Source organism: Amphiura filiformis, chromosome 1, assembly GCF_039555335.1.
Source record: "Amphiura filiformis chromosome 1, Afil_fr2py, whole genome shotgun sequence".
NCBI classification, from domain to species: Eukaryota; Metazoa; Echinodermata; class Ophiuroidea; order Amphilepidida; family Amphiuridae; genus Amphiura; species Amphiura filiformis.
Genome location: NC_092628.1, coordinates 5,157,162 through 5,184,259, shown reverse-complemented (window position 1 = coordinate 5,184,259; position 27,098 = coordinate 5,157,162). Strand labels below are relative to the sequence as shown.

Here is a 27,098-nt window from a genome sequence, read left to right as displayed (position 1 = left end):
GGATAACAAGACAATATAGAAGGGGTGATCAAAACCAACCTCACAAAGAAAATGTTAACACCCTAAAACCAACCCCCTAAAAATTTCACCCCCTTACCCCCAGTGTAAAATTGAAAATGGCCCTGTAAACACACAATTTTACCCTTATTTAGCAGAATAAATGAATTTTGGCATAGAAAACAAAAAATATCACCTTAATTTTGGGCTAAAATGGTGTAGGCTTACAATTGAAATGAGCAATTATCACAATAACACATACCCACCAATTTGTTTTCTATCCCCCTCCTACAACTGACCCTGATACGCGACTGAACACGTAAACTACTTTGACCAAGAAAGGATTTGTACAAAAACTACACTGCTCAGTCCCCCACCCCCGGCGTGTTACCCCTTCTGTCATGGTGTGACAAAATAGATATCATAATCATAAACCTATATAGGCCTACTACTATACAAAGCACGCTAAATACACTAATATGGTATTTTGTTTGTACCGGGGTATTTAATGACATAACACTGCCTATTGTTGAAATTAAATAACAATTGACCGCGTGGTTAAAAACGTGATATTAAAGGTGCTGATTGTGATTTACTGCTCCATTAATGAAGATACTACAGAAGTAGTTACTCGCCAGATACGCTTCAGCGTAAGTCCCAAAAATACTAGTTTAGTCAGATACGCGGCAGTTGCAGAGTAGTTACTAAAGAAGTAAGCTACTAAACTAGTAAGTTACGCGGATTTGGTGCACTCAGCGGTATAGTATTTCTTTCACTGTCTGTTTGACATCTGAAGTCCAAGCAAATACAATTCAAAATATATATAGTGACTCCTGAATACAATCTGTCACGCTACATTAAGTTTTGTTTTGTAAGTTTGGATGTGTAGTGTTATTTTTCCCCAAGTCTGTAACTTCTAGTAATTATGTGCAATATTAGGCGCTAGTGTTGTTTTTCACGAACCCGGATCTCACACTAAAGTTGTGTTCACACTGTCGGACTTCAGTCACCTATTACCGGTAATAAGTCACTATTACCGGTTATAAGTCGCTTATTACCGGTAATAACTCACTAATGTGAACACGACTTAAGGTGCAATATCTATTCCAATGTTGTTTTTCCTGTACTCGGGTACGCAATGTGTAAAATAATATTTATATGAAACACAATTATCGGCTTAGTTATTGCATGGATTTTAATGTTACTGTAAACTGTTACACGTCGTCTTTTTCAATTAATAGATTGTGGCGAAGAATACGTGTTGTTGAATCCGGGAGACACATTCCAGTTAACATCCGTCAATTACCCAAACCAATATCCCGATAATTCCTACTGCCAATGGGTGTTCGAAGTCAACCCAGGACGACAACTTCTGCTACAATTCAGCGAGTTCTCCCTTCAATACGGATATGATTTCCTTACGATCAACTTGGATGGCTTGGCCGAATACTCTGACAACAGGGTGAATTTTACCGGAAGTACATTGCCACCAGATCTATTGTCGGAAGGGTCAATTGTAGTGATCAGTATGATAACGGATGATTATAGAAGGGATGACGGATTTGTACTCCAAATAAGTGACACTGATGGATCAGGTGTGTAATTACGCATTCAAAAATAATTTTTAAATCTGTCTGCTGAATTAATAATCTTGGTATTGATGTTTTATTATCTATAGGCCTAAGCCAAATCGGCATTGGAAGCTTGTAATGCATCGTGAGACAGTTTTTTGCAGTTTTTGGGACACTTTGCCCTCTGACCTATCGGGGATATTCAGAAAAATTGGTTTTTGTACGTACAAAATATAATTTGAAATGTTTTACTAGAATAAAAAAAAAACCCAAAAAACTTGGTTATTGTATAAATTAATATTTGTAATGATAACATTATTACAAAATAATAAATTAATTATTAATAACTACAGCAATTTCCCCGATATGTTAGAGTTCAAAGTGTCCCAAAACTGCTCTCAAAAACCCGAAGTTACAATGGCGATTGGGCTTATTTTTAGTATTCAATCCTGCTTTCCAGTGGTATCTACTTGTTTGGATAATCAGCATTTTATCTTTTTTAATATTCTCTCAAACTATAGTCTTCTAAACGGAAACAGTATTTTGCCTCTTCTAATTTAATACATTCATTTAATTCCTACATGTTTTGTAGATGTGTCATCGTGTACGGACGGTCAGGTTATACCTATCACTAGTGTTTGTAATGAGGTGGTTGATTGCCCTGATAATATTGATGAAGCTCCTTGCCGTAAGTAGATAGTTACTTGACGTATCATCCTTTACCTTTCTACAGTAAATTAACACGTGCCTATATGGGCACAGACAGTGGTCAAAAGTACTGAAACATCACTGAAAAAAGTAGAATTCCATAAACTGTTTTTTTTTTATTCTTTCAAGGATGTTGAAATATGATTTCTTTTGGTTAGTGTGTGTACTTTATATAATTTTGAATTATTCAACCCTTGTACAATACTGTTTTTAAGCACATTTTTTGTTTGGACTCACTCCGATGTTATAACATAAACATTCGAATTTGTGCTTTGGTGAGAGCTAGGTATGTTCCACGTAATTATAAAAATTGACCGCACAGTAGACCAATCGCATCAATTGCTGAAAATAGGCCTATGATTTCTCAATATTTCACTTTTTTTACATCGCCAGAATGTGGAGATCTACCAGCCGACACCGATCTTCAAAATGCGATCACCTTAACATCTTACAACTACCTGTACGGAGAATACACAAATTCCTTGAGCTGCCATTGGACGTTTACAGTCAATTTAGGTTACCGCGTGCTTGTCGAATTCGACACCTTTGCATTAGAAGAAGACTATGACTTTTTGACGATAACTGGCACAAACCAGTTCTATCCTTCAGTCTCTTACTCGGGTTATAGTTTACCACCTGACATCGAGTCACCATCTAACTTCTTGTCCATCTGGTTCGAGACGGATGCATCTGTTGGAGATGCTGGTTTCTCTTTAACCGTCTCGCGAATTCAACCACTAGGTATGTCTATCTATTAAATGAAATTTTCTATAATGCTGTGGATCACGAAATGCCATTTTAATGTCCTCCTGGAATATGATTTTCGCTCCAGTATGAAAAAGATACCACTATTAAAGGGAGTCTCCGGACTCTCCGGCAATCATAACATGCCTTATATGTTAGAAAAATAATTATCAAGCACGGTTTTATTTAAAACAAACTCAGATCATATTGACCATAAAAACGAATAAAAACAGTCGGCTTTCAACACGCGATACTCAAAATTCCCGCGCCGAAAGTGCAATGACGTAATGGTTATTTGTGCTCAATTGTCGTCAGCTTTCATTGTATTACTGGGACGTCATTGCATTCGACAATTTCGGCACCCGGGAAGTTTGAATATCGCGTGTTGAGAGACGGATGTTTTTTTATTCGTTTTTACGGTCAATATGAGTTTGTTTTAAATAAAACTACATGATTCGTGCTTGAAAATTATTTTTCTTACATAAGGCATAATGTTGTGATTGCCGGAGACACCCTTAAGATGTAAAAAGCAACACCGGGCTGCTAGAAAATCGAAGTATACCAATTAAGTGTTAATGTGTTAAATAGCTGGCCTATAGGCCTACATATAATAATGTTAACATTGAACTCACGACGCATTCCCTTTTTAGATTATTATCTTTGTAATTTCTTTTAGGTCGAAGAAAATGTGACAACAATCTTGAGTTATACCCGTCACTAGTCGATGGGTTTTGTGACGGCATAAATCATTGCTATGACGGCAGCGATGAACCAGAAGGATGTGGTTTGTATTTTGTTGTACTTTGTTCTGTTTGTTCGTTTCCTCTCTTCTTTTTCTCTTATCTCTCTTCATTTCCAACTTACTTTTTATGGATTGTGTCTGTTCTGCTCTTTAATTCTCACTCTTTGCCATCCTTGATATCTTTGCTAAATCTTTCCTCCTCTTTTTGTCTGTTTCCAGTGGAGTAGATTTCTTTTGACATGGGCATGGGGGAGGAGTCCTTTAGTATAGTGAATCCAGCACCTTTTGGCGACGAAATAAGTTTATGGTACAAATGCGCGAAATATTTTGCCATTTTGAGGCTAAATTATTGGTGAAATATGGTGTGAAAGTGGAATAAATTTGAAAATTTGCCGTTTTGAGGCTAAAATGGTCAAATATGAGGTTAATTTGGTCAGAAAGTCGCATACAGGCGTCAACATTGGAGAATGACTGTATGGACCACCCCTTTATCAAAATATTGGGAGGATTTACCTCCCCTATCCCTCCGGGATCTACGCCTTTGTCTGTTTCGCTTAAATGTTTGATGTATAATTCATTAAATACAATGAATATTTATTTAAATAACAAACTATCCATCCTTTTTTATCAGAATGTGGTGACGATGAATACTCACTTGCTCCAGATGGTAATGCACTCCTACTTGTGTCAACCAATTACCCATTGGCGTACCAATCCAATACATACTGCCAGTATACTATAACCACATACCCTGGATACCGAATTGTGGCCAGGTTCTTGAATCTAGATCTCGAAGACTACTTTGACTTTGTTAACATTGGTAAGTAATCATTCTTGCTTTTTCACATTCTTGTTTAAGATCGTTTTTAACTTAGGTTGTAGGCCCTACTTAGGTACAGTGTAAAATGTTTTTTAAGACTTTTCAAGTTTAATATGATTTGTATTTCGAATAAACTCTTTCCGTCCTTAACATTATTATGTTTAGTTTATGTTGATTGCTTTAATCATCGACAAAATTTGGAGGCTCACGCTGATGGTATCCGTAGTGTTTTCAGCAGGGAATCTTACATTCTTGAGAGTCATGGCCCGTATGTTGTTATAATTCAAGACCGAATTAAAAAAAGACTAGTGTGCGTATGACGTCCTGTCAACCAGACCGAAAATGCCGTACTGCGCAGGTCAGCAACCAATCGCGCCTTTGCCCTGACGTCAGACACAAACTAGTCTTTTAAATTTGGTCTTTAATTATAGGATCGACTGGTGTCCTTCTACAAATAGCCAAACTAGCCCCAGTTTGTGCAGGTCCAGTTCAGTCTTTCTGACATGTTTAACCTGTCCCTATAAGTTAGATGAGAGGTTGGGTCAATAATAACAATGATATCCCTGATCCGCATATCAATCTCTTACAGCTGCCGATAGTGACACCATCATTTCATACACTGGCTCGATGACAGAGGAGCGCCGCGCGTTAGATGCTATATCTGTTAGCAATGTCATGGTGGTGCATTTTGAAACGGATGAATCGGTTACATATACAGGATATCGGCTTCAACTCACCAGTCAACATGCTTCATACACTGGTAAGTGCTGAATAGTATCATACCCAGTGCTTCACTACACAACCCAACTTTGAACATAGTTATTTTACCATATCTCAGCGCTACACTGTACAATACAACTTTGAACATAATGTAATTTTACCATATCTCGGGGATTGAACATAACATTATTTAAACGGGTCTCAGTTTCACTGCACAATCCAACTTTGAACATAATGGTATTTTATTATCCCGGCGCTACACTGTACAACACAACTTTGAACATAATGTAATTTCGCCATATCCTGGGGATTGGCCATAACATTATTTAAACGGGTCTCAGAGTTTCACTGCACAATCCAACTTTGAACATAATGGTATTTTATTATCCCGGCGCTACACTGTACAACACAACTTTGAACATAATGTAATTTCGCCATATCCTGGGGATTGGCCATAACATTATTTAAACGGGTCTCAGAGTTTCACTGCACAATCCAACTTTGAACATAATGGTATTTTATTATCCCGGCGCTACACTGTACAACACAACTTTGAACATAATGTAATTTCGCCATATCCTGGGGATTGGCCATAACATTATTTAAACGGGTCTCAGAGTTTCACTGCACAATCCAACTTTGAACATAATGGTATTTTATTATCCCGGCGCTACACTGTACAACACGACTTTGAACATCGTGTTATTTTACCATATCCCGGTGATTTATTGTACAATACAACTTTGAACATAACTTTATTTTACCATATCCCAGTGCATCTCAATACAACACAATTTTGAACATAATGTTATTTTACCATATCCCGGTGCATCTCTATAACACAATGTGAACACAATGTTATTTTACCATATCCCGGTACATCTCTATAACACAACTTTGAACATAATGTTATTTTGCTATATCACGGTGCATCTCTATACAACACAAATTTGAACATACTGTTATTTTAACATATCCCGGTGCATCTCTATAACACAACTTTGAACATAATGTTATTTTACCATATCTCGGTACGTCTCTATAACACAACTTTGAACATAATGTTATTTTACCATATCCCGGTGCATCTCTATAACACAAATTTGAACATAATGTTATTTTACTATATCACGGTGCATCTCTATACAACACAAATTTGAACATAATGTTATTTTACCATATCCCGGTACGTCTCTTTAACACGACTTTGAACATAATGTTATTTTACCATATCCCGGTGCATCTCTATAACACAAATTTGAACATAATGTTATTTTACCATATCCCGGTGCATCTCTATAACACAAATTTGAACATATTTTATTTTACCATATCCCGGTGCATCTCTATAACACAAATTTGAACATAATGTTATTTTACTATATCACGGTGCATCTCTATATAACACAAATTTGAACATAATGTTATTTTACCATATCCCGGTACGTCTCTTTAACACGACTTTGAACATAATGTTATTTTACCATATCCCGGTGCATCTCTATAACACAACTTTGAACATAATGTTATTTTACCATATCCCGGTACGTCTCTATAACACAACTTTGAACATAATGTTATTTTACCATATCCCGGTGCATCTCTATAACACAAATTTGAACATAATGTTATTTTACTATATCACGGTGCATCTCTATACAACACAAATTTGAACATAATGTTATTTTACCATATCCCGGTACGTCTCTTTAACACGACTTTGAACATAATGTTATTTTACCATATCCGGTGCATCTCTATAACACAAATTTGAACATAATGTTATTTTACCATATCCCTGTGCATCTCTATAACACAAATTTGAACATATTTTATTTTACCATATCCCGGTGCATCTCTATAACACAAATTTGAACATAATGTTATTTTACTATATCACGGTGCATCTCTATATAACACAAATTTGAACATAATGTTATTTTACCATTTCCCGGTACGTCTCTTTAACACGACTTTGAACATAATGTTATTTTACCATATCCCGGTGCATCTCTATAACACAAATTTGAACATAATGTTATTTTACCATATCCCGGTGCATCTCTATAACACAAATTTGAACATATTTTATTTTACCATATCCCGGTGCATCTCTATAACACAAATTTGAACATAATGTTATTTTACTATATCACGGTGCATCTCTATATAACACAAATTTGAACATAATGTTATTTTACCATATCCCGGTTCGTCTCTTTAACACGACTTTGAACATAGTGTTATTTTACCATATCCCGGTGCATCTCTATAACACAAATTTGAACATATTGTTATTTTACCATATCCCGATGCATCTCTATAACACAAATTTGAACATGTTATTTTACTATATCACGGTGCATCTCTATACAACACAAATTTGAACATAATGTTATTTTACCATATCCCGGTACGTCTCTATAACACGACTTTGAACATATTGTTATTTCAATATATCCCGGTGCATCTCTATAACACAATGTGAACATAATGTTACTTTACCATATCCCGGTGCATCTCTATAACACAAATTTGAACATAATGTTATTTTACCATATCCCGGTGCATCCCTATAACACAAATTTGAACATATTTTATTTTACCATATCCCGGTGCATCTCTATATCACAAATTTGAACATAATGTTATTTTACTATATCACGGTGCATCTCTATATAACACAAATTTGAACATAATGTTATTTTACCATATCCCGGTGCATCTCTATAACACAAATTTGAACATATTTTATTTTACCATATCCCGGTGCATCTCTATAACACAAATTTGAACATAATGTTATTTTACTATATCACGGTGCATCTCTATATAACACAAATTTGAACATAATGTTATTTTACCATATCCCGGTACGTCTCTTTAACACGACTTTGAACATAGTGTTATTTTACCATATCCCGGTGCATCTCTATAACACAAATTTGAACATAATGTTATTTTAACATACCTGTGCATCTCTATAACACAAATTTGAACATAATGTTATTTTACCATATCCCGGTGCATCTCTATAACACAAATTTGAACATATTGTTATTTTACCATATCCCGATGCATCTCTATAACACAAATTTGAACATGTTATTTTACTATATCACGGTGCATCTCTATACAACACAAATTTGAACATAATGTTATTTTACCATATCCCGGTACGTCTCTATAACACGACTTTGAACATATTGTTATTTTACTATATCACGGTGCATCTCTATACAACACAAATTTGAACATAATGTTATTTTACCATATCCCTGTACGTCTCTTTAACACGACTTTGAACATAATGTTATTTTACCATATCCCGGTGCATCTCTATAACACAAATGGGAACATATGTTATTTTAACATATCCCGGTACGTCTCTAGAACACACATTTGAATATATGTTATTTTGACATATCCCGGTGCATCTCTATAACACAAATTTGAACATAATGTTATTTTACCATATCCCGATGCATCTCTATAACACAAATTTGAACATAATTTATTTTACCATATCCCGGTGCATCTCTATAACACAAATTTGAACATAATTTATTTTACCATATCCCGGTGCATCTCTATAACACAAATTTGAACATTATGTTATTTTACCATATCCCGGTGCTTCTCTATAACACAAATTTGAACATATGTTATTTTAACATATCCCGGTGCATCTCTATAACACAAATTTATTATTCATTTATTTATTATTCATTAGGCATTTCAACAAAAATATACAGCAAAATTAGACCAGCAAGCACAGGCTGCCAGGGCCCAACAAAAGTGGCAAATTAAGCACTGACATCTAAGAGATGAGTGGACCCCACCCTTGCAAGCTGGTCATGAAAATAAACAAAGTATTGCACTATAAATACACATAAAAATTACAAAGATTATTAACACATTAAAAGTACAAACATTTGTAAAAAAAACAGCACTATGTTCAAAGCATGAAGCCCCAAAAGACACAATATATTGCACTTAGCCAAGCAGGATAAAACACACCACAACATTATGAGATAATGCCCCTCCTACCCTATCACCACGGCAAACACAGATGGCACCAAGGATTAAATTTCTTGAATGGACTGAAAGTAGTCTCTCAAGTGGGATTTAAAGCAGTTAAAGCTATTGCACAAATAAATATCACTGATGTGACGGGGAAGGTCAGACCATTTTTTAGGGAAGCGTTGGATGGAGTGATAAAGAAAAGCATCAGTTTTGGCTTTGAGATGGTGAAAAATAAGGTAATCAGGATGCCTACTATTCGGACGGATTTTATTCAAAGCAGCCATAGCATTGCAGCAGTCAACATTGAGGAGGCATTTGGATACAAGCGCAATGGACATGTATTCGCGTCTTTGAGACAAATAACTGAGGTCAAGACGGTCCAAACGAACATTGTACTCCTCCTCGCGACGCTTCTGATGGAGAATAGCCCTGGTGGCTGGCCTTTGAACGCGTTCAAGAGCATTTTAAAGACGTTTTGTGTGGGGCATCCAGACAGGGGAGCAATAATCGAGGATGGGCAAGACCATGGTCCGATATAATTGGAGGAGAACCTCTAGGGGAGATTCCACAGCAACATGGCGAATAAAACCAAGAAGTTTGTTGCTTCCTGCTATAACATCTTTAACATGAGCATCCCAATTAAGCTTATCTGCGATGATGACACCCAAGAAGGGGAGATTATTTACCTGATCAAGATTGATGTTGTTAATACTGTACACTGATGGATATGAAGTACGTTTACGAGTGATAGATATATATTTACATTTGGTATGATTCAATTGAAGTGAATTACGAGACGACCATACCGAAAGCTTGTCAAGATCCATTTGTAAATCCCTTACATCATTGGCATTGTAAATTGCACGATAAAGAAATGTATCATCGGCAAATTGTCCGATACCAGAGGTCAAGTGCTGGCCTAGATCATTGGCATAAATGGTGAAGAGCAGGGGGCCAAGAACAGAGCCCTGAGGAATGCCAGAAAGGACCGAGACCCAATCAGTATTCTGCCCTCTAAAAGTAACCCTCTGAACACGACCCAAGACAAAGGAACTGATCCAGGCAAGCAGCTGACCTCTGATACCATAAGTTTTTTGAAGTTTAGAAATCAGAATGTTATGTGATATACAGTCAAATGCTTTGCTGTAGTCTAGAGAAATGAGGTCTACTTGAGTAGATTTACTGTCCATTCATTCCAAGAGTTCATTTGTTTTATCAAGTAATAGTGTACAACATGATAAACCAGGCTTAAAAGCCATGTTGACTTAAATGATAAAAGATTGTTGTTACCTAGATGGACACGAACACAATGTTATTTTAATATATCACAACACAATGTTATTTTAATATATCCCGGTGCATCTCTACACAGCACAACTTTGAACATAATGTTATTTTACCATATCCCGGTACGTCTCTAGAACACAACTTTGAACATAATATTATTATACCATATCCCGGTGCATCTCTATAACACAAATTTGAACATATGTTATTTTACCATATCCCGGTGCATCTCTACAACACAAATTTGAACATATGTTATTTTACCATATCCCGGTGCATTACACAACACAACTTTGAACATAATATTATTATACCATATCCCGGTGCATCTCTATAACACAAATTTGAACATATGTTATTTTACCATATCCCGGTGCATCTATACACAACACAACTTTTAACATAATATTATTTTATCATATCCCGGTGCATCTCTATAACACAAATTTGAACATAATGTTATTTTACCATATCCCGGTACATTTATGTACAACAAAACTTTGAACATAATGTTATTTTACCATATCCCGGTGCATCTCTTTAACACAACTTTGAACATAATATTATTTTACCATATCCCGGTGCATTTCTATAAAACACAACTTTGAACATAATGTTATTATACCATATCCCGGTGCTTCTCTATACAACACAACTTTGAACATAATGTTATTTTACCATATCCCGGTACATTTATGTACAACAAAACTTTGAACATAATGTTATTTTACCATATCCCGGTGCATCTCTTTAACACAACTTTGAACATAATATTATTTTACCATATCCCGGTGCATTTCTATACAACACAACTGTTTAACATATTGTTATTTTACCATATCCTGGTGCATCTCTATAACACAATTTTGAACATAATGTTATCTTATCATATCCCGGCGCTACACTGTACAACAAAACAATGTCATTTTACCATTTACCGGTACTTAAAGGGCCATTTCGTGATACACAGTCTCATCCCCTATGATATTTTCATACCACAGGAAACCGCTGTCTACATAATGTTCGTGTACAAACCATTTCTTGCAGATTAATTCGTCAAAAATTTGAATTACATTTTTCTACTAATCCTATTACAAGGAGCGCATTTATTTCACAATTTATATTTATCATAATTATACAATAATTCTCTTTACAGATGATCTGTTGCTATGTGATAATAATGTCCAGCTGCTACCAGAGGAATATGTATGTGATAATTACTACGATTGTGACGATTACAGTGACGAGGACGGATGTGTCGGTAAGCACCTATTTTCTTTCTCGAAGGATTCCTGACTAACGCTTAACCCTAACCTATCTAATATCAAGGGAATATAACATTATGGTCAATGATGATGTTTGACTTTAGTTAGCACCGTACAAAAATATTAAACACACTAATACCAGAGGAGTACCTTTGTAGTATGGTGATGTAATGATCATGTGGACGATGTATTATAAATGAAAAAGGGGAGTGCGCAAAGCCATTCACATCAAGAGACGAGACTGCAACCTGAACACGGACCAGGGCCGGCACATCCTCCCTCTCAGCTATGACAACATCATCAAGTCATGTGACCATTATAGAAACGTGACGACCACGGAATAAACCAGTGGCTCCGAAGGCTTGTGCATGCAAGCCGCAGGCTACCACAGCTCTGAATATAATAGTCGTGAGACGTAAGTTTAAACTTTCTTATACTACAATGAATATAGGCCTACTTGTTTCAAACTCCAATAAAAATTATAATAAATTAGTGTTACCAAACCACTCTTTATTGCATAGACATCTTCCAGACCGACATTTGTGGAACACGTCCTGTCCTTGATTCACGTAGATTTCTGAATGGTGAGGATACACGAGCAGGCGAAGTACCATGGGCAGGCCAAGTAACGAGGGATGGTATGGATCCAATATGTGCCGCTGTATTGCTGGATAAATACTGGGCTGTTACGGCAGAACATTGCCTGTAAGTTTATAAGGGCAACATCTTGTATATATGTAGGCCAATTAGGGTTCTCCACCATAGATCTGCATTCTTGAATGACGCTAAAATAAACTCATCCCAAAAAGAAAGTATCCAGTTTGATTTTATTCCATAAGTCACAGATGTGGCCTTAAATCAAAACCTACTAAAAGTATGTTATATATAAATTTTTTCCGCACAGTTTGATACCTCATTTGTTCAAATCAATGCAGAATTGATGACGCAGTGACCATTTGAATGCAATCACCTCAATTTAAAAAGTTGCAGTAATTCCTATTGATTTGGTCCTGCTACTCAGTTATGGGCAGCGAAAGATCAAGGGCGCGTCAGACTCACGTCTCACTGAGAGCATCCGCCGAAGATGTCTGACAGTCATTGATGCAGCAGGAGGACATACCAGATATTGCATGTGAAGAGTGAAGGGCAAAAGAGTATCTGTATTCCATAGAACACATGAAGTGAAGTCAAACAGTCTTAGTTCGTCTCTGTTATTGTGTACCTTTATGACGAATCTTGAGAAGCAGGAAAACCACATCAATTATGAATTACTGCAACTTTTAAAATTGAGGTCGTTGCATTTAAAAGGTCACTGTGTCATCAATTCTGCATTGATTTGGACAAATGAGGTATCAAACTGTGTGGAATAAATTTATCTGTAACATACTTTTGGTAGGTCTTGATTTAAGACCCCATCTGTGACTTATGAACCAAAATCAAACTGGATACTTTCTTTTTGGGATGAGTTTAGTTAATGGCATGTCTTTGGCCAAAGTAGTCAACAACATTGAACAGTGGACTTATGTAATTGTGCTATATTAATCCATTATGGTTTTGTTGTATATTTTCTTTCACCAGGGCCGATGCCGGAGAAAGACCAGTTTACCTAACATTTGGTGATTCGGCAAGCCGGGATCAATCTCCCAGCACAAGTCATCGGCAACAAGTAGAAGTAGGGCTAGTGTTCACTCGTGGCTCATTCACCGGTTTGAACCCTAATTTTGATGACTACTCGAGCTTCTCGGCGAAATATAACTCATTTCCATATTTCAGTTCATCGTTTAGCGACACTGGGCGGAATGATATTGCTCTGGTGCGATTTAGACAGCCCGTGAAATTCACGGACTATGTTCGACCTGTTTGCATCTCTGAGAGTAGTGATGAGGTCAACGAATATCAGCAATGTCGTATAACAGGCTGGGGGCAAGCAGAACGTAAGTAAACAGCTCAGCTAATAACGATAATGAAATCATGATATCAACATATATTAACAAAATGCATTAGTCTTTTGGCAAGCGAAATCCATTCCAAATCAAAATCCAAGTTATTCTTTGTAAAGATTAAGTCAGTCCTGAATGTTCACTAACTATATATCTTCTAAGGTGAGAAATAGTTGTAATCTGTGTAGCGAACATTTAAATAATTTCATTATTTCTTTTGTCCATGGTATACCAGCATGGCTTCAGATTGCACCCATATCGTTACTACCTTTGAGTGACTGTCAGCTTGCCTGGGGGACGGGCGTTGATTCGCCGCTTGGTGGTCCGAGTTTATGTGCAGGAGGTGCCGACAGGACAGACGTAAGCAATTCTTATTTTTAGATGGTGTTAGATGTGAAACTAGTTTTTCGTAACAATCTTAACGACATCTTGAGATCTGACGCTCGACGATTTTCATAATTCAAGTTATAATATATTAAAGGTTGCTTAAAGAAGAAACCCTTACATTTACGTCTAAAACAACAAGTCGTGCGTAAAACTTCAAATGTCTTCGCTCTTGCATTATATCTACTGCTGCATCCCGTCGAACACTCGTGATGATGTTCATACTGGGCGTTCCACAAAACAGTCTTTGATTTTTTCAAACCTCTCCAAATCAATATTGTCACCTTAATCTTATACGGCAACACATAATCTCTACAGGGTGAAGGTGGCGCTGGTGTGATGTGTTTGGGCGATGATGGTCTATGGCATCTTGTGGGGTTAGCCGTAGCATATCAAGACAACGAGGGAAACCCCGGTGTCTTTGCCAGGATATCGAAGTACCGACGTTTCTTCATCAATGCCAAGTGGATAACAGAATGTATGTATTTAAACACTATCTATATATCAGATGATTAACAAGACTACAATGACAAAATGTAGAAGACGATAATAATCTAAAATATTTCAAAGTATTATACTAATCTGGTGATATTATTATTTTTACCATTCCCATTCCCATTCCAACATCTATTAATTGTCTATTCTAATATATGAATTAAAAAAATATTAAAAAAGTGTAGTATTTAAAAATGCAACAGCTTTGCTGAATTATGGTCATGATGATTGCCGGAACGAACATGAACAGTCACCATACATGTAGCCCTGATGAAAGCTTAGTCCCTCCACGTCATATGTTACATCATACAGCATTCAAACAAAAATTTATGAATATGTATTATGTTGTGCATTGTGTCATAATATTTAGTTTAGTAAAAATCGGTTTTATTTTCTAAGGAAACGATTCTGTTGCATTGTTATAATTTCCTTTATAATACTCAGATTGTCTTGCAAGCGGAGACAGTGACTGCCTAAACTACATCGGTTGCATCGGTGGCAGTGATTGTAGTAAGTCAAAGTTTACAGTTTGAATCATTCTTGTCAGGAAACTGTTTAATGCGGGGGTCTCGTAATTCCACGGTATTCTTATATATCATAATTCTGACTGGAAAACTGACCTTATAATGGAACTATGTAGACTATAAATATTCGAAATAGGGAGAGCTGACAACTATAGACTAAGTATACCAATTCTCATTTCTTAATTTCCATCTGACGGTCTCACTAATAACTTTCTCAGTCATTGTGAATGTACTCTCTCAGCTCATTTCATTAGCAGTGAAGCAAACTCGGTAATAGTAGCCTGCATGTATCATAATCTTTTTCCTTCTTGCAAGCAGCTTCCTCGGTATGTAACCCAGGAGAATTTCGATGTGGCAATGGGCAATGCATATCATCTGTGAGCGTGTGTGATGGTTACTCGGATTGTATTGACGACAGTGATGAATCAACATCTGCCTGCTCGGACGGTAAATACACTAACAATTAAATAGACACAAAAACTACAGTTTGTTTCCATTTTGAAAGCACAAGGGAACTTTATATTGAAGTCCACACCCTTCTCCACAGATCAATATCTGATGACGTATTCATTGAATGCTCCATTGCGGTCCTAACAAGCACCAGAAATCCTGTAAAGGATTGGACAGATTAAGGGAAAATAGGCGCAGTTTATAAATGAAAAATATGACAATGCGGGAACCCAGTGATGATCAACCCGTATTCATATGGCACTCTTTCGACATTGATTCGCTACTGATCTGACTTGCAAGAAATATGATCTTGTCCAATTTAGGAGCCCGCGCCCATGTCTCAAAAAAGAAAGTATATACATTTTCTTATCAGCAAATTTCATTTTTATTTTTCAGAATGTGGAACCTCGGATATCTCTCTGACCAGTTATGGCAGGTACACGTTAACATCACCCAGCTACCCGTATCCATACCCTAACCAAGTAACGTGCCAATGGGTACTTACATCACCACAAAATACACGCATCAAAGCTGAATTTGACGTCTTTCATTTAGAGTACGATTACGACTTTGTTTACATCAGTTATGAGCGGCCAGACGTATCGTCTACATACCGTAGGGGTGAATTATCACCGCATGCTTATACTGGGCGGGAAATACCACCTAACTTTTACTCACCTTCGAATGTCTTCTACGTCACGATGACGTCTGATAGAACGGTGAACTTCGAAGGATTTGTGGTGAAATTCCGCGTGTTTGGACTAAATGAAGGTTAGTTTAGGGTGTAATGAGTTTTCTAATTTGATAAGAATACTTTGAAATACGAGAATCTTTAGAATTGAAAGTTCTGAGACGGAGCGTTATCTTTATGTTGACCTTAACAGTACAATTATTGATAATTCTAGAATACGTAAGTATTTTGATAAGAGTAACATGAAGGTTATGTAGGTTGTATAAACATGGGTGGTATATAAATTTGTATAATATTTTTATATTCAGTTTTAACAACTATCACATTTGCACACTAGCCATTCCACCTTGTGTGAAGATATTTGTTTAAAGAATTATCCCATTTGCACATTTCTAGCCATTCCACCTTTGTGTGACGACAATTTCCAAATATACACTGGGGTAACAGCAGATTGTGATGGGACTTACGATTGTCTTGACGGGTCAGATGAAGCGGAATGTGGTAGGTCACGTTTATATTGAAACCAAACTATAAGTCGCGTCTTACTTATTTGTTTGTTTTTATTTATTTGTTTATTTTTGTTTGGGTATAGTTATAAAAATCAATTATAGTGACCATAATAGTGTCCAATCAAATGGTTCACTAACAGCTCGAACAAAAAGAAAGATGGGACCATGATTTATGCTCCAGTCAGGAAAAAGTCCACTTAACGCTCGTTTAACGGACAGCGGAGTGAATCTAGCTCAGAGTGAAGCGCGCAAACAATTTCAGCGATAACGAGATGTTGCCAAAAATAACTCCTTTGCTTATTGGCATTTCTTGACGCGAAAGTATAGTCACACATGTAGTTACTTTATGTATGGTTGTTGGTGGCAATACACTGTGGTTGGATTTTATTTCAGATTATATTTAAGAGTATAAAATCAATTACTGATTTTAACATCAAATTTGTTTCAGAATGTTCCGCGGTCGAATCTATGACAATCAACCCAGACTCTTATTTAACCCTATCAAGTCCAAACTATCCAAACACCTACACCAACTCACTGTCATGTACCTGGATTGTAACCTCTCGACCCGATAAATACATCCTGGTTAGTATTGAAGACATAAGCCTGGACATCAGCACAGACTCTGTACAGCTATCATCAGCTACGGGTATAGAAGGCGTGTTTACATACCGGGATGAGGAGTATCACAGATATGTCGAGCTATATTTCCATACTAATGAAGTTGTTGTTCATTTTGAGGCGGATTCGTATTGGAATAGAGGGAATGGATTCAGCTTGACCTTGTATGAGACCAGCGGAGATGGTAAGGACAAGTTAGACTAGAAACCACAGTTGTGTTTGACCAAACACGAATATCTATGCCCGTGACCCCACCTAACCCCCCTTCCCCCATGATTCACAAAACGAAAACTTATACCCCTTGGTATCAATGATATAAATGTATCATTATCATAGCACCCAAAATAAAAAATGCACAAATTAATATATGCGAGGATCGGAAATAAACGATGCAAGCTCGAGAAATTATAATTTAAATGGTGTGATTGGGGCTCGAGCAAACTGGCATATGAAAATATTGAAAGAGAAAAAATCAGGACTCAGCAGGGATTGAACCCCGGTCGCTGGATTGTCGGGAGGGGCTAGGCTTGGGCATCGTCAGTCTTTCGCATATCGCATCCAAAACATATCACGATATCGCCATCCGACGATATTTTTATCAATACATGCATGCATGCCATATCAGAAGTTCACTGGTAAAAAGTATACGGGTGCAAAACGGCCCGGCAAACAGTGAAGCATCAAGTATACAAATAAACAAGTACAAAACATACTTCGATCCACTGCCATCGTTCAAAACAGCTTCTTTATATCCGAAACGTTATTAAAAACAGTATGAATTCAACCATTTGCCGCTATTTTGCATTGCATGAACATTGAACATTTCGTTGGTCGTGGCCTCCTGAGTGGATGGGAGACCACTACTGCCCTCATACACATTGAACATTTCGTTGGTCATGGCCTGCTGAGTGGATGGGAGACCACTGCTGCCCTCATACACATTGAACATTTCGTTGGTCATGGACTCCTGAGTGGATGGGAGACCAATTACACATATTGCCCCCTGTAGCCCATGACCTTTGACCTCTAGGAAATTTCTAAGGGTCATGGGCCATCATTAGGCCTATACCAAGTATGGGCCCCGAGGCTACCGTACTTTAGTTCTTGAGCTAGAGGAGGGCAAAGGAAGCGTGAGAAGAAGAAGGAGGAGAAGAACTAGATGCCACAGTAATGTGTTTTACCAAACACGAATATCTATGCCCGTGACCACACCTAACCCCCTTCCCCTATTCACAAAAGAAAACTTGGCGAGCACCATGCGGAAGCACTTGTTTTAAGCTTTCATTTGATATACATGTAATGTTCATAACACTGGACTGGCCCACACTCTCTCTAATACCCTACCAAGCCTTCACTCTCTTTTATACCCCATCAGACCATCACTCTCTCTAAAACACCACCAGACTGGACCACACTCTCTCTTAATACCCCAACAGACCCTCACTCTCTCTTATACTCCACCAGACCATCACTCTCTCTGAAACACCACAAGACTGGATCACTCTCTCTCTCTAATACCCCACCAGACCCTCACTCTCTCTAATACCCCACCAGACCCTCACTCTCTCTTATACTCCATCAGACACTCACTCGCTCTAAAACATCACCAGACTGACCCATACTCTCTCTAATACCCCACCAAGCCTTCACTCTTATACTCACTATACACTCACTCTCTCTAGAACACCACCAGACTGGCCCACACACTCTCTAATACCCTACCAAGCCTTCACTCTCTCTTATACCCCATCAGACCATCAATCTCTCTAAAACACCACCAGACTAGCACACACTCTCTCTAATACCCTACCAAGCCTTCACTCTCTCTTATACCCCATCAGACCCTCGCTCTCTCTAAAATACCACCAGCCTGGACCACACTCTCTCTAATACCCCACCCCTTAACCAACCACACCCCTTGTCCCATCATGACAACCTTTTGAGTGGTCCAAAGAACCAAAATCAAAATGCCTACACATTCACTTTTCAGGGAGTTTTTGTCAAGTGATGAGTTTCCTTGACGTACGATTCAGACCTTTATCATTGCAAACACAGGTAGCTAACAAAATACTACCTATTGCGCTACACTGTATTAATATGTCGTACCTAGTTTGCTTTTTAAAGCCTTAGACTTTGACCTCTGGGGATGCTGCTAACATAGAATACAGCTAGGGTCATGGGTCATCATTGTACCAAGTATGAACCCTGAGGGCGCTGTAGTTCCTGAGCTAGAGGTGTTTGAAATTTTACACATATTGCCCCCTGTAGCCCATGACCTTTGAACTCTGGGGTCGATGTTACTGCAGAAAATATCTAAGGATTATGGGCCATCGTTGTACCATGGAGGTATATAAATAAATGGAGAATGATCGCCAGAATTCTAATCTCTTAAGTGGAGATTATCCTATTACCTCTATTCAATGAGTCACCAAACTTGAATGACTAGCCACTTCAGCCAAGCTATTGATCTCCACGATGGTTATGAGACTCTACCATGGTTCATTGATTGTCACTCCCAAAATTTCCTCATATGAATTGACCCTACATTGACCCGTACCGGAAGGCTTGTAAAAGACAATGTATAATGACGTCAGCTAGTCAATTAGCTGTTCAAAGTCGCCAGTTTTGATAGCTTATAGTTTCAATGTATGATTGTGCGAAAACCCGATGAAATTTGGATGTTCTGTTCTCAAGTTATGAAACTGTTTTCAACACTAGTTGTGCCGTAACTTGACAAATATACTTAGTATTCATGTTCATATATTAAGCTTTTAAGGGAGTCTGAGGGAGTTCAAATATAGTGCAAATGAAAGCAAAACGTTTTTACCTTCCGATTGTGAAAAAATTATGTTGGGCCAATTTGGGCCAATTGAGTTAAGAGCGAGTAAAATTTACCGGAAGTACTTCGGAATTCTGCTAAAATCTTTTCATCATCATTAAACTTCTCATTTTATAATAAATAATTATCAGTATTTAGGCCTAAATGATTATTAATATTATTAGGGGCCATCATTTTCTTTGGAGGGGGTTCCAAATAGGCCTATACCGGGGGGTCATAACTTTTGGAAAGAAAAATAGGGGTCATAGCCTAATTTAATTTTTCAAGAATCATGACCAAAATGTAGGGGGTCACAATATGACCACAGATATAGGCCTACAGATAGGGTGTTTATTTTATTCAAAAAGACTGATTTCAATGCAATTTTTTGGCGAAAATGACATTTTGATATTAAATTTTCTGAAACATGAGCACTATTCAATAAACATTATAAGTAACTGCATTTAGCACCCCATTGAAATAAATGACCAGTGAAACAGACTTAACAATGTAATCAGCTTAGCATAATCAATATCCCCTGAAATTGCCTATTCAACAATAATTGGTCATAACCAACGTAGTACAAAAGACGCTTGGCTAGATCATTCTCCATTTATTTATATACCTCCATGGTTGTACTAAGTATGAACCCTGAGGGCGCTATAGTTCTTGAGCTAAAGCTGTTTTAAAATTTTACACATATTGCTCCCTGTAGCCTATGACCTTTGACCTCTGGGGTCGTGGCTACCATATGTTACATTTAGGGGTTAGGGGTCATCATTATACCACGTATGAACCCTAAGGCCACTATAGTTCTTGAGCTAGAGCTGTTTGAAATTTTACACATATTGCCCCCTGTAGCCCATGACCTTTGACCTCTGGGATCGAGGCTACCCCAGGAAATTTTTAGGGGTCATGGGCCATCAGTATACCAAGTATAGACCTTTTTCCCTCTTTCCCATCATGCACTATTCCAGGGGGGTATGAGTGTCGCAAACTACATCATCTCCCCGGGGGAGTACAGAGTTATGTTCATTACATTCTGGAATACGGACATTTCGGCTGGTGCCTTCATCACAAAAAAGGAATCCCCGATAATCACGATAATGGCGCCGCGATCACTAATACCTTTCGGGGGCAAAAACAACATTTTTATGCCTTATGGACATGGTGTCACCAGTCAAAAAAGTTTCCTGCTATTGTAACCTAACTTTGTATACATTTTATAGACCTAATGGTGATAAACTAATGACGGGACACGCCGTGATATTTTGTCGGCGTCCGTTTCACTTTTTTTTTCGGAGATGAAAATAAGACGTAAACACAATCTCTTACACAGATGTTCTACATCGCTCCGTAACTGCATCACTCGTGTATTCCATAATTGCATAATTAGTAACATCGATGGCCTTTACGATAATCCGCATTATATGGAATCAGTATGTCCATATTAAGACAAAATAATTGCAAAGGCCTGGCAAAGACCATCAGATGCACACGATCTATGAGGTTGATGAACTACGTCATACCCCCCTGGAATAGTGCATTGTGGGATAGAGGGAAAAAGGTCTATGGGCCCCAAGGCTACTTCGGTTCTTGAGTTATAGGAGTGCAAAGGAAGCGTGAGAAGAAGGAGAAGGAGAAGGCGAAGGAGAAGGAGAAGACTAAACACAACAAATACAATATCTATGCCCCGTTGCACGGGCATAGATAAGAAGGAGAAGGAGAAGACTAAACAGAACAAATACAATATCTACGCCCCGTTGCACGGGCATATAATAGATAATTTGTTTGTCATGTTTAGCGCTGTGTTGCTCTGTGTAGCACTTTTTTAAGAAACTTTTTACAGCTTGGTATACGAATAACAGCTTCTATGTATGTCACTATTGCAAACGTAGAAATAAACGCAAATATGCATTAATTAAATTTTTCAGTTAATATAATATCCTTTGTAAATTTCTTTGATTACAGATTGTATGATTAGTACCAACCCAGATTGCGTACAATGGCCAGGGTGTAATGAAGATTGTTGTAAGTAAATAGGGAAACAAAGAAAACCGTATTGTGAAAACTAGACAATTATTCCAACCGATCAGCAGGAAACCATAGGATGAATCCAAAAAGATACAGGATGAATCCAAAAAGATACAGGTGTCTCACACTTGACCAGTACATTTTAAACGAATATAAAATATCTGCACAGCAAAAGACAGTGACCGCAAAAGACATTGACCGCGAAAGACGGGTAACCGCTAGTAAGTTTTAAAACAGCAAAAATATGACACAACATCTAATGGGGATAACTTAAATAAATACACAGATTAAATCGTATTGTTAAGTATAGCTGATATAATAGTCGCAGATTAATACTATAGCCATATCATAAATTCATTTACTTGTAAACCTTTTGCAGGTTAAAATTCAAATGAAAATTGTTATTTCATATTACTCATAGCTCTTTTAAACCAGGTGTAAAAATACTTCATGGACATTGTCGTGGCAAAATATAATAACATTAACCCATGAATATTTAGGTTACGTGTGATAGATGATCATTTATGGAATTTCTCTCTGTAAATCCGATATTTTCTCTTGACAGATGTGCAGATGTGTTCCAATGGAGTAGAAGCATATCCTGTTTCGTGGTTTTGTGATGGCTATGAGGACTGTAATGATGACAGTGATGAGCCGCAATTTTGTGGTACGTGTAAACTACTAGCTAGAAAACTCATTTGCACGGGCCTGCATACCCTAGCATGTCATAAAGTCTTGATATTCAATTTACACGCTAATCATGAAACAGCTGACTAGCTATAATAATTGTTTTATGATAAGGCAGTTTTACCATGCACCGGGGTACCGCGACCGCTATGACAGTTAAAACTCGGTCCAAAACCAACAAACAAACATAAATACGACATCTGAATGCTTTTTTGTGTATATTTGTGTGCAAGGGTGGTGGCAGAGATAGAGAAGACTGGGGGAACGCTACCGATGTTCTCTTTTAATGATCACGGAATACGTGCAAAAAAAAAGAAAAAAGAAAAGAAAAAAAAACTGGTTTAAGTCAGACACTATGCCATATTGCCCAGCATCGCATTTAAGCTCATATTTAAGGAACGATAGTGTGTCTCAAACAGTCTATAAAAATATTTTCATTACAGAGTGTGGGAACAGAATTGTCGACCTTCAATTCCCAGGCAATACCTACGACTTATCCTCGCCTGCTTCAGTCCTGTTCCGCAACACTTATCGTCAATCTAGTACCTGCCAATGGACCATCACCACATCTCCTGGATACGTGTTATTTGTAGACTTCAACACATTCAACATAGAAGATGGAAGGCAGTATGCGGCATACGATGATGTAGTGTACGGAGACTATCTGTACGCTGGTACCGGGTCTAGTCCGCTGAGCTACAGAAAGGTTACGTACACGGGTAGTGATGTTCCTTTGGATCTGGAGACACCGGGAAGTAGACTCGTACTGACGTTTGTGACTGATGATAGTGTTGCGTATGAAGGGTTTACGGTGACCATTTCAAGTAGGGAACCTGCTGCCCGTAAGTCTTAGAATGTCTCTCTAAGTCTCCAATAAAATATTACTATAATTCGAGATCGAATTAAAAAGACCAGTTTGTGTACGACATCCTGTCAACCAGGCCGAAAATGCCACACTGTGCAGGTCAGCTACCAAACATGCCGCGTCTTTGTCCTGACGTCAGACGCAAACTAGTCTTTTTAATTCAGTCTTAGATAATATAGCACATATTCATGATGTTCACATCAATTATTTTCTTCATCTTCCATTAGTGTGGTGCGGGGACACGTTCGTGTTAAACTAGATTTTGACTACACTTCCTAGAAAAGAAAGGCTGCAAAGGTTCTAGTAACTTATCTTCACACGGGAACCCTCGATGGTTCTTAAAAAGAACCATATGCCTAAAGGCATCATTGGTCACTTTTTAACGAGCATGCAGAACCTGCAATGATGGTTCTCGAAACACTAAAGGGTTCTTGAGTTTTCCAGAATTTTTTGAGGGTTCAAGTTTAAGGGTTCTCCCAGGAAAACACTTTAAAAATGCTTTTGGACCATTTTGGAGCCCTGGTGCAACATTTCTTAGCCAAAATGATATAAAGACGCAAATGTCAATATTAGGCTGAAGAAAAACAAGTTTGTTTCTTGTTGGTCGCCTGCAGTTTGTTTGGGGGCAATATGTGACGCGATCAAGCAAAATCAGTCGGAACTCGGCAATAATAAATTTTCAGTTTCCTATAGGATTGTAAAAAGTATTAATTTTATAAAGCTGAATTGTGCAGAAAATCCCATTGAAATTGAACAACCAGTTCCAAAGATATGAGCAATTAAAGAGTTTCCAAAACAATAGGAAACAAAAGGAAAAATTTCCTTTGTTCGGCTATATCTCAAAATCAATATTTGCGAGTTCCGACTGATTTGGCTTGATCGCATCACATATTACCACAATTATTTATCTTTTTTTTTTTATTATTATTCATTATTTGAGCTATCCAGAAAAAGTTAATTTTTTCAAGCCAAGTCGTTCATGTTGTACAAGCAATATGTAATCAATAAATCCAACGAAAATCATTCTAATCTATACTCTGCACTAATTGTGCTGCAAATCTTCGGACGGATTAAAATTAAAATTTTGATCAGATGAATAATTATAGCCTTAAGGGGGTATAACACCCCTGCCCAATTTTGTGCCTATTTTTGCATTTTTCTCAAAATTATAGTGCATTGGGGACAAGTAAGATATGTATATTATAGGGGCAAGGACTACAACTACTGCACTGGAAATTTAATTTCAGCACAGACAACAGTTGTGGAGTTACAGTCAAAAATGAGGGAAAACCAATATTTGATCAATAAATCAATAACTACTTGCTTTGAGTTGCTGAATTTCCAGTACAGTAGTTGTAGTCCTTGCCCCTATAATATACATATCTTACTTGTCACCGATGTACTGTAAGTTTTGAGAAAAATGCAAAAATAGGCACAAAATTGGCCAGGGGTGTAGTACCCCCTTAACAATCTCAAAACGAAGGGAGATTGATTGAAAGAGTACCGAATCCATGCTAATGCATTCATTGTGCAGTATTATAAGTAATTTATCATGAATTTCTGTTTTCTTTCAGAATGGAAATGTGCTAACAGTCTCGAAGTGATAACAGGTGATCTACGCTGCAATGATGAAAATGACTGCTATGGTGAGCCCACAGATGAGCAGGGTTGTGGAAGATGTAAGTGCAAATAAGTTTTAAAAAATAACAATTTTTTGGTCTTTTTAAAAGCCATTTTCATTGTAAACAGCGTAATTTGATTTGGATACCATATCTTCATTTGTGCCCCATCATCATCATCATCATCATCATCATCATCATCATCATCATTATCATCATCATCATCATCATCATCATCATCATCATCATCGTCATCATCATCATTATCATCATCATCATCATCATCATCATCATTATTATCATCATCATCATCATCATCATTATCATCATCATCATCATTATCATCATCATCATCATTATCATCATCATCATCATCATCATCATCATCATCATCATCGTCATCATCATCATTATCATCATCATCATCATCATCATCATCATCATCATCATCATCATCATCATCATCATCATCATCATCATCATCATCATCATTGGTCGGTTGCGAAGCAGTCGGCCACCAGCTTCCTTCAATGAGATCTATCTGTCCTGAGCTGAATTTCTGATCTCAGTTGGGAAAAGAGTAATAGCCCTGTGTTTTTAATACAGTATTTTCTTCACTGCCTCCTTTTGCACCAAACATTTCTTGAAGAAACCATAAGCATTTCAAATCATCTATCAAGAATGTTATTTTATTGAGTTTAAACTCATTTTTATTTTATTCTGCATCTGTTTTCTTATTCAGATCCTTAATCCAGCTGCGCAAGACAAGTTTTCTGAAATATGAACCCATCTTTAAATGACTAGAGACAATCGTGAATTGTTATAGACCAAGGGATGAAATTAACTATTTCCATCCGTCAGTTGCATGGTCGGGGAAATAAATGTCAAAATCTTAACGACACTATTAAAATGGAGACGTTTAAATTTTGTATCAATGTAATACTTTGAGTTGAAATATGATCATAATTATTATTTTATCATCATCGTTGAACTTCATTTTACTTAATCCTAAATGAATTGCTAAAAAATATTAATCATGTACGTAGATTCAGACATCATGCATAGAATTTTTTTCATATCGTCACCCTCATAACCAAAGTGCCTAAGTCATTATTACATGTTTCTCATTTGCAATTTTGATTTTCTGAGTAATAAACCCATAATTAATAAAAATTTCCAGCTGCATTCTTCATTAACTTGTGGAATGCATCAAAAGAGATGAATTCCACAAGTTAATAAAGAATGTGACTAGAAATTTAATTACTTAAGGGTTTATTACTCAGAAAATAAAAATTGCAAATGAGAAACATGTAATAATGACTTAGGCACTTTGGTATGAGGGTGACGATATGTTTATTTTATTTTTTAAAGAAAAGTCTGTGACAATCCTTATTTAAAGAAAAACAAAAACCGTACTTCGATATATTGTTAGATTGTATATAATTATACATAAATCATGTATATTTTATATTTTTATAATTTGCGTCAGTACTATCAAACTTGCATCTGTAAAACTTGACATAATACAGTACTATTTGGATTGAACGGGTGTGACCCAGCAAACACAAAATGTTTTTAAAA

At 37.1% G+C, this 27,098-nt stretch overlaps 1 protein-coding gene across 1 annotated transcript in view; it reads left to right on the top strand.

Moving 5' to 3' along the window:
- Positions 1-26,447, top strand: part of LOC140147568 (uncharacterized) — a 49,159-nt gene extending 22,712 nt beyond the window's left edge. The window contains exons 16-36 of the mRNA XM_072169693.1: positions 1,239-1,592; positions 2,161-2,256; positions 2,670-3,017; positions 3,697-3,804; positions 4,394-4,582; positions 5,172-5,342; positions 11,772-11,876; positions 12,402-12,585; positions 13,459-13,814; positions 14,056-14,180; positions 14,523-14,682; positions 15,144-15,209; positions 15,542-15,670; positions 16,070-16,444; positions 16,761-16,865; positions 17,322-17,678; positions 22,284-22,343; positions 22,912-23,013; positions 23,477-23,875; positions 25,473-25,577; positions 26,260-26,447. Of these exons, the coding sequence (XP_072025794.1) occupies positions 1,239-1,592; positions 2,161-2,256; positions 2,670-3,017; positions 3,697-3,804; positions 4,394-4,582; positions 5,172-5,342; positions 11,772-11,876; positions 12,402-12,585; positions 13,459-13,814; positions 14,056-14,180; positions 14,523-14,682; positions 15,144-15,209; positions 15,542-15,670; positions 16,070-16,444; positions 16,761-16,865; positions 17,322-17,678; positions 22,284-22,343; positions 22,912-23,013; positions 23,477-23,875; positions 25,473-25,577; positions 26,260-26,267 (3,902 nt within the window). The 3' untranslated portion in view covers positions 26,268-26,447. The remainder of the gene's footprint in view (positions 1-1,238; positions 1,593-2,160; positions 2,257-2,669; positions 3,018-3,696; positions 3,805-4,393; positions 4,583-5,171; positions 5,343-11,771; positions 11,877-12,401; positions 12,586-13,458; positions 13,815-14,055; positions 14,181-14,522; positions 14,683-15,143; positions 15,210-15,541; positions 15,671-16,069; positions 16,445-16,760; positions 16,866-17,321; positions 17,679-22,283; positions 22,344-22,911; positions 23,014-23,476; positions 23,876-25,472; positions 25,578-26,259) is intronic.
- The last annotated feature ends 651 nt before the right edge of the window (positions 26,448-27,098 follow it).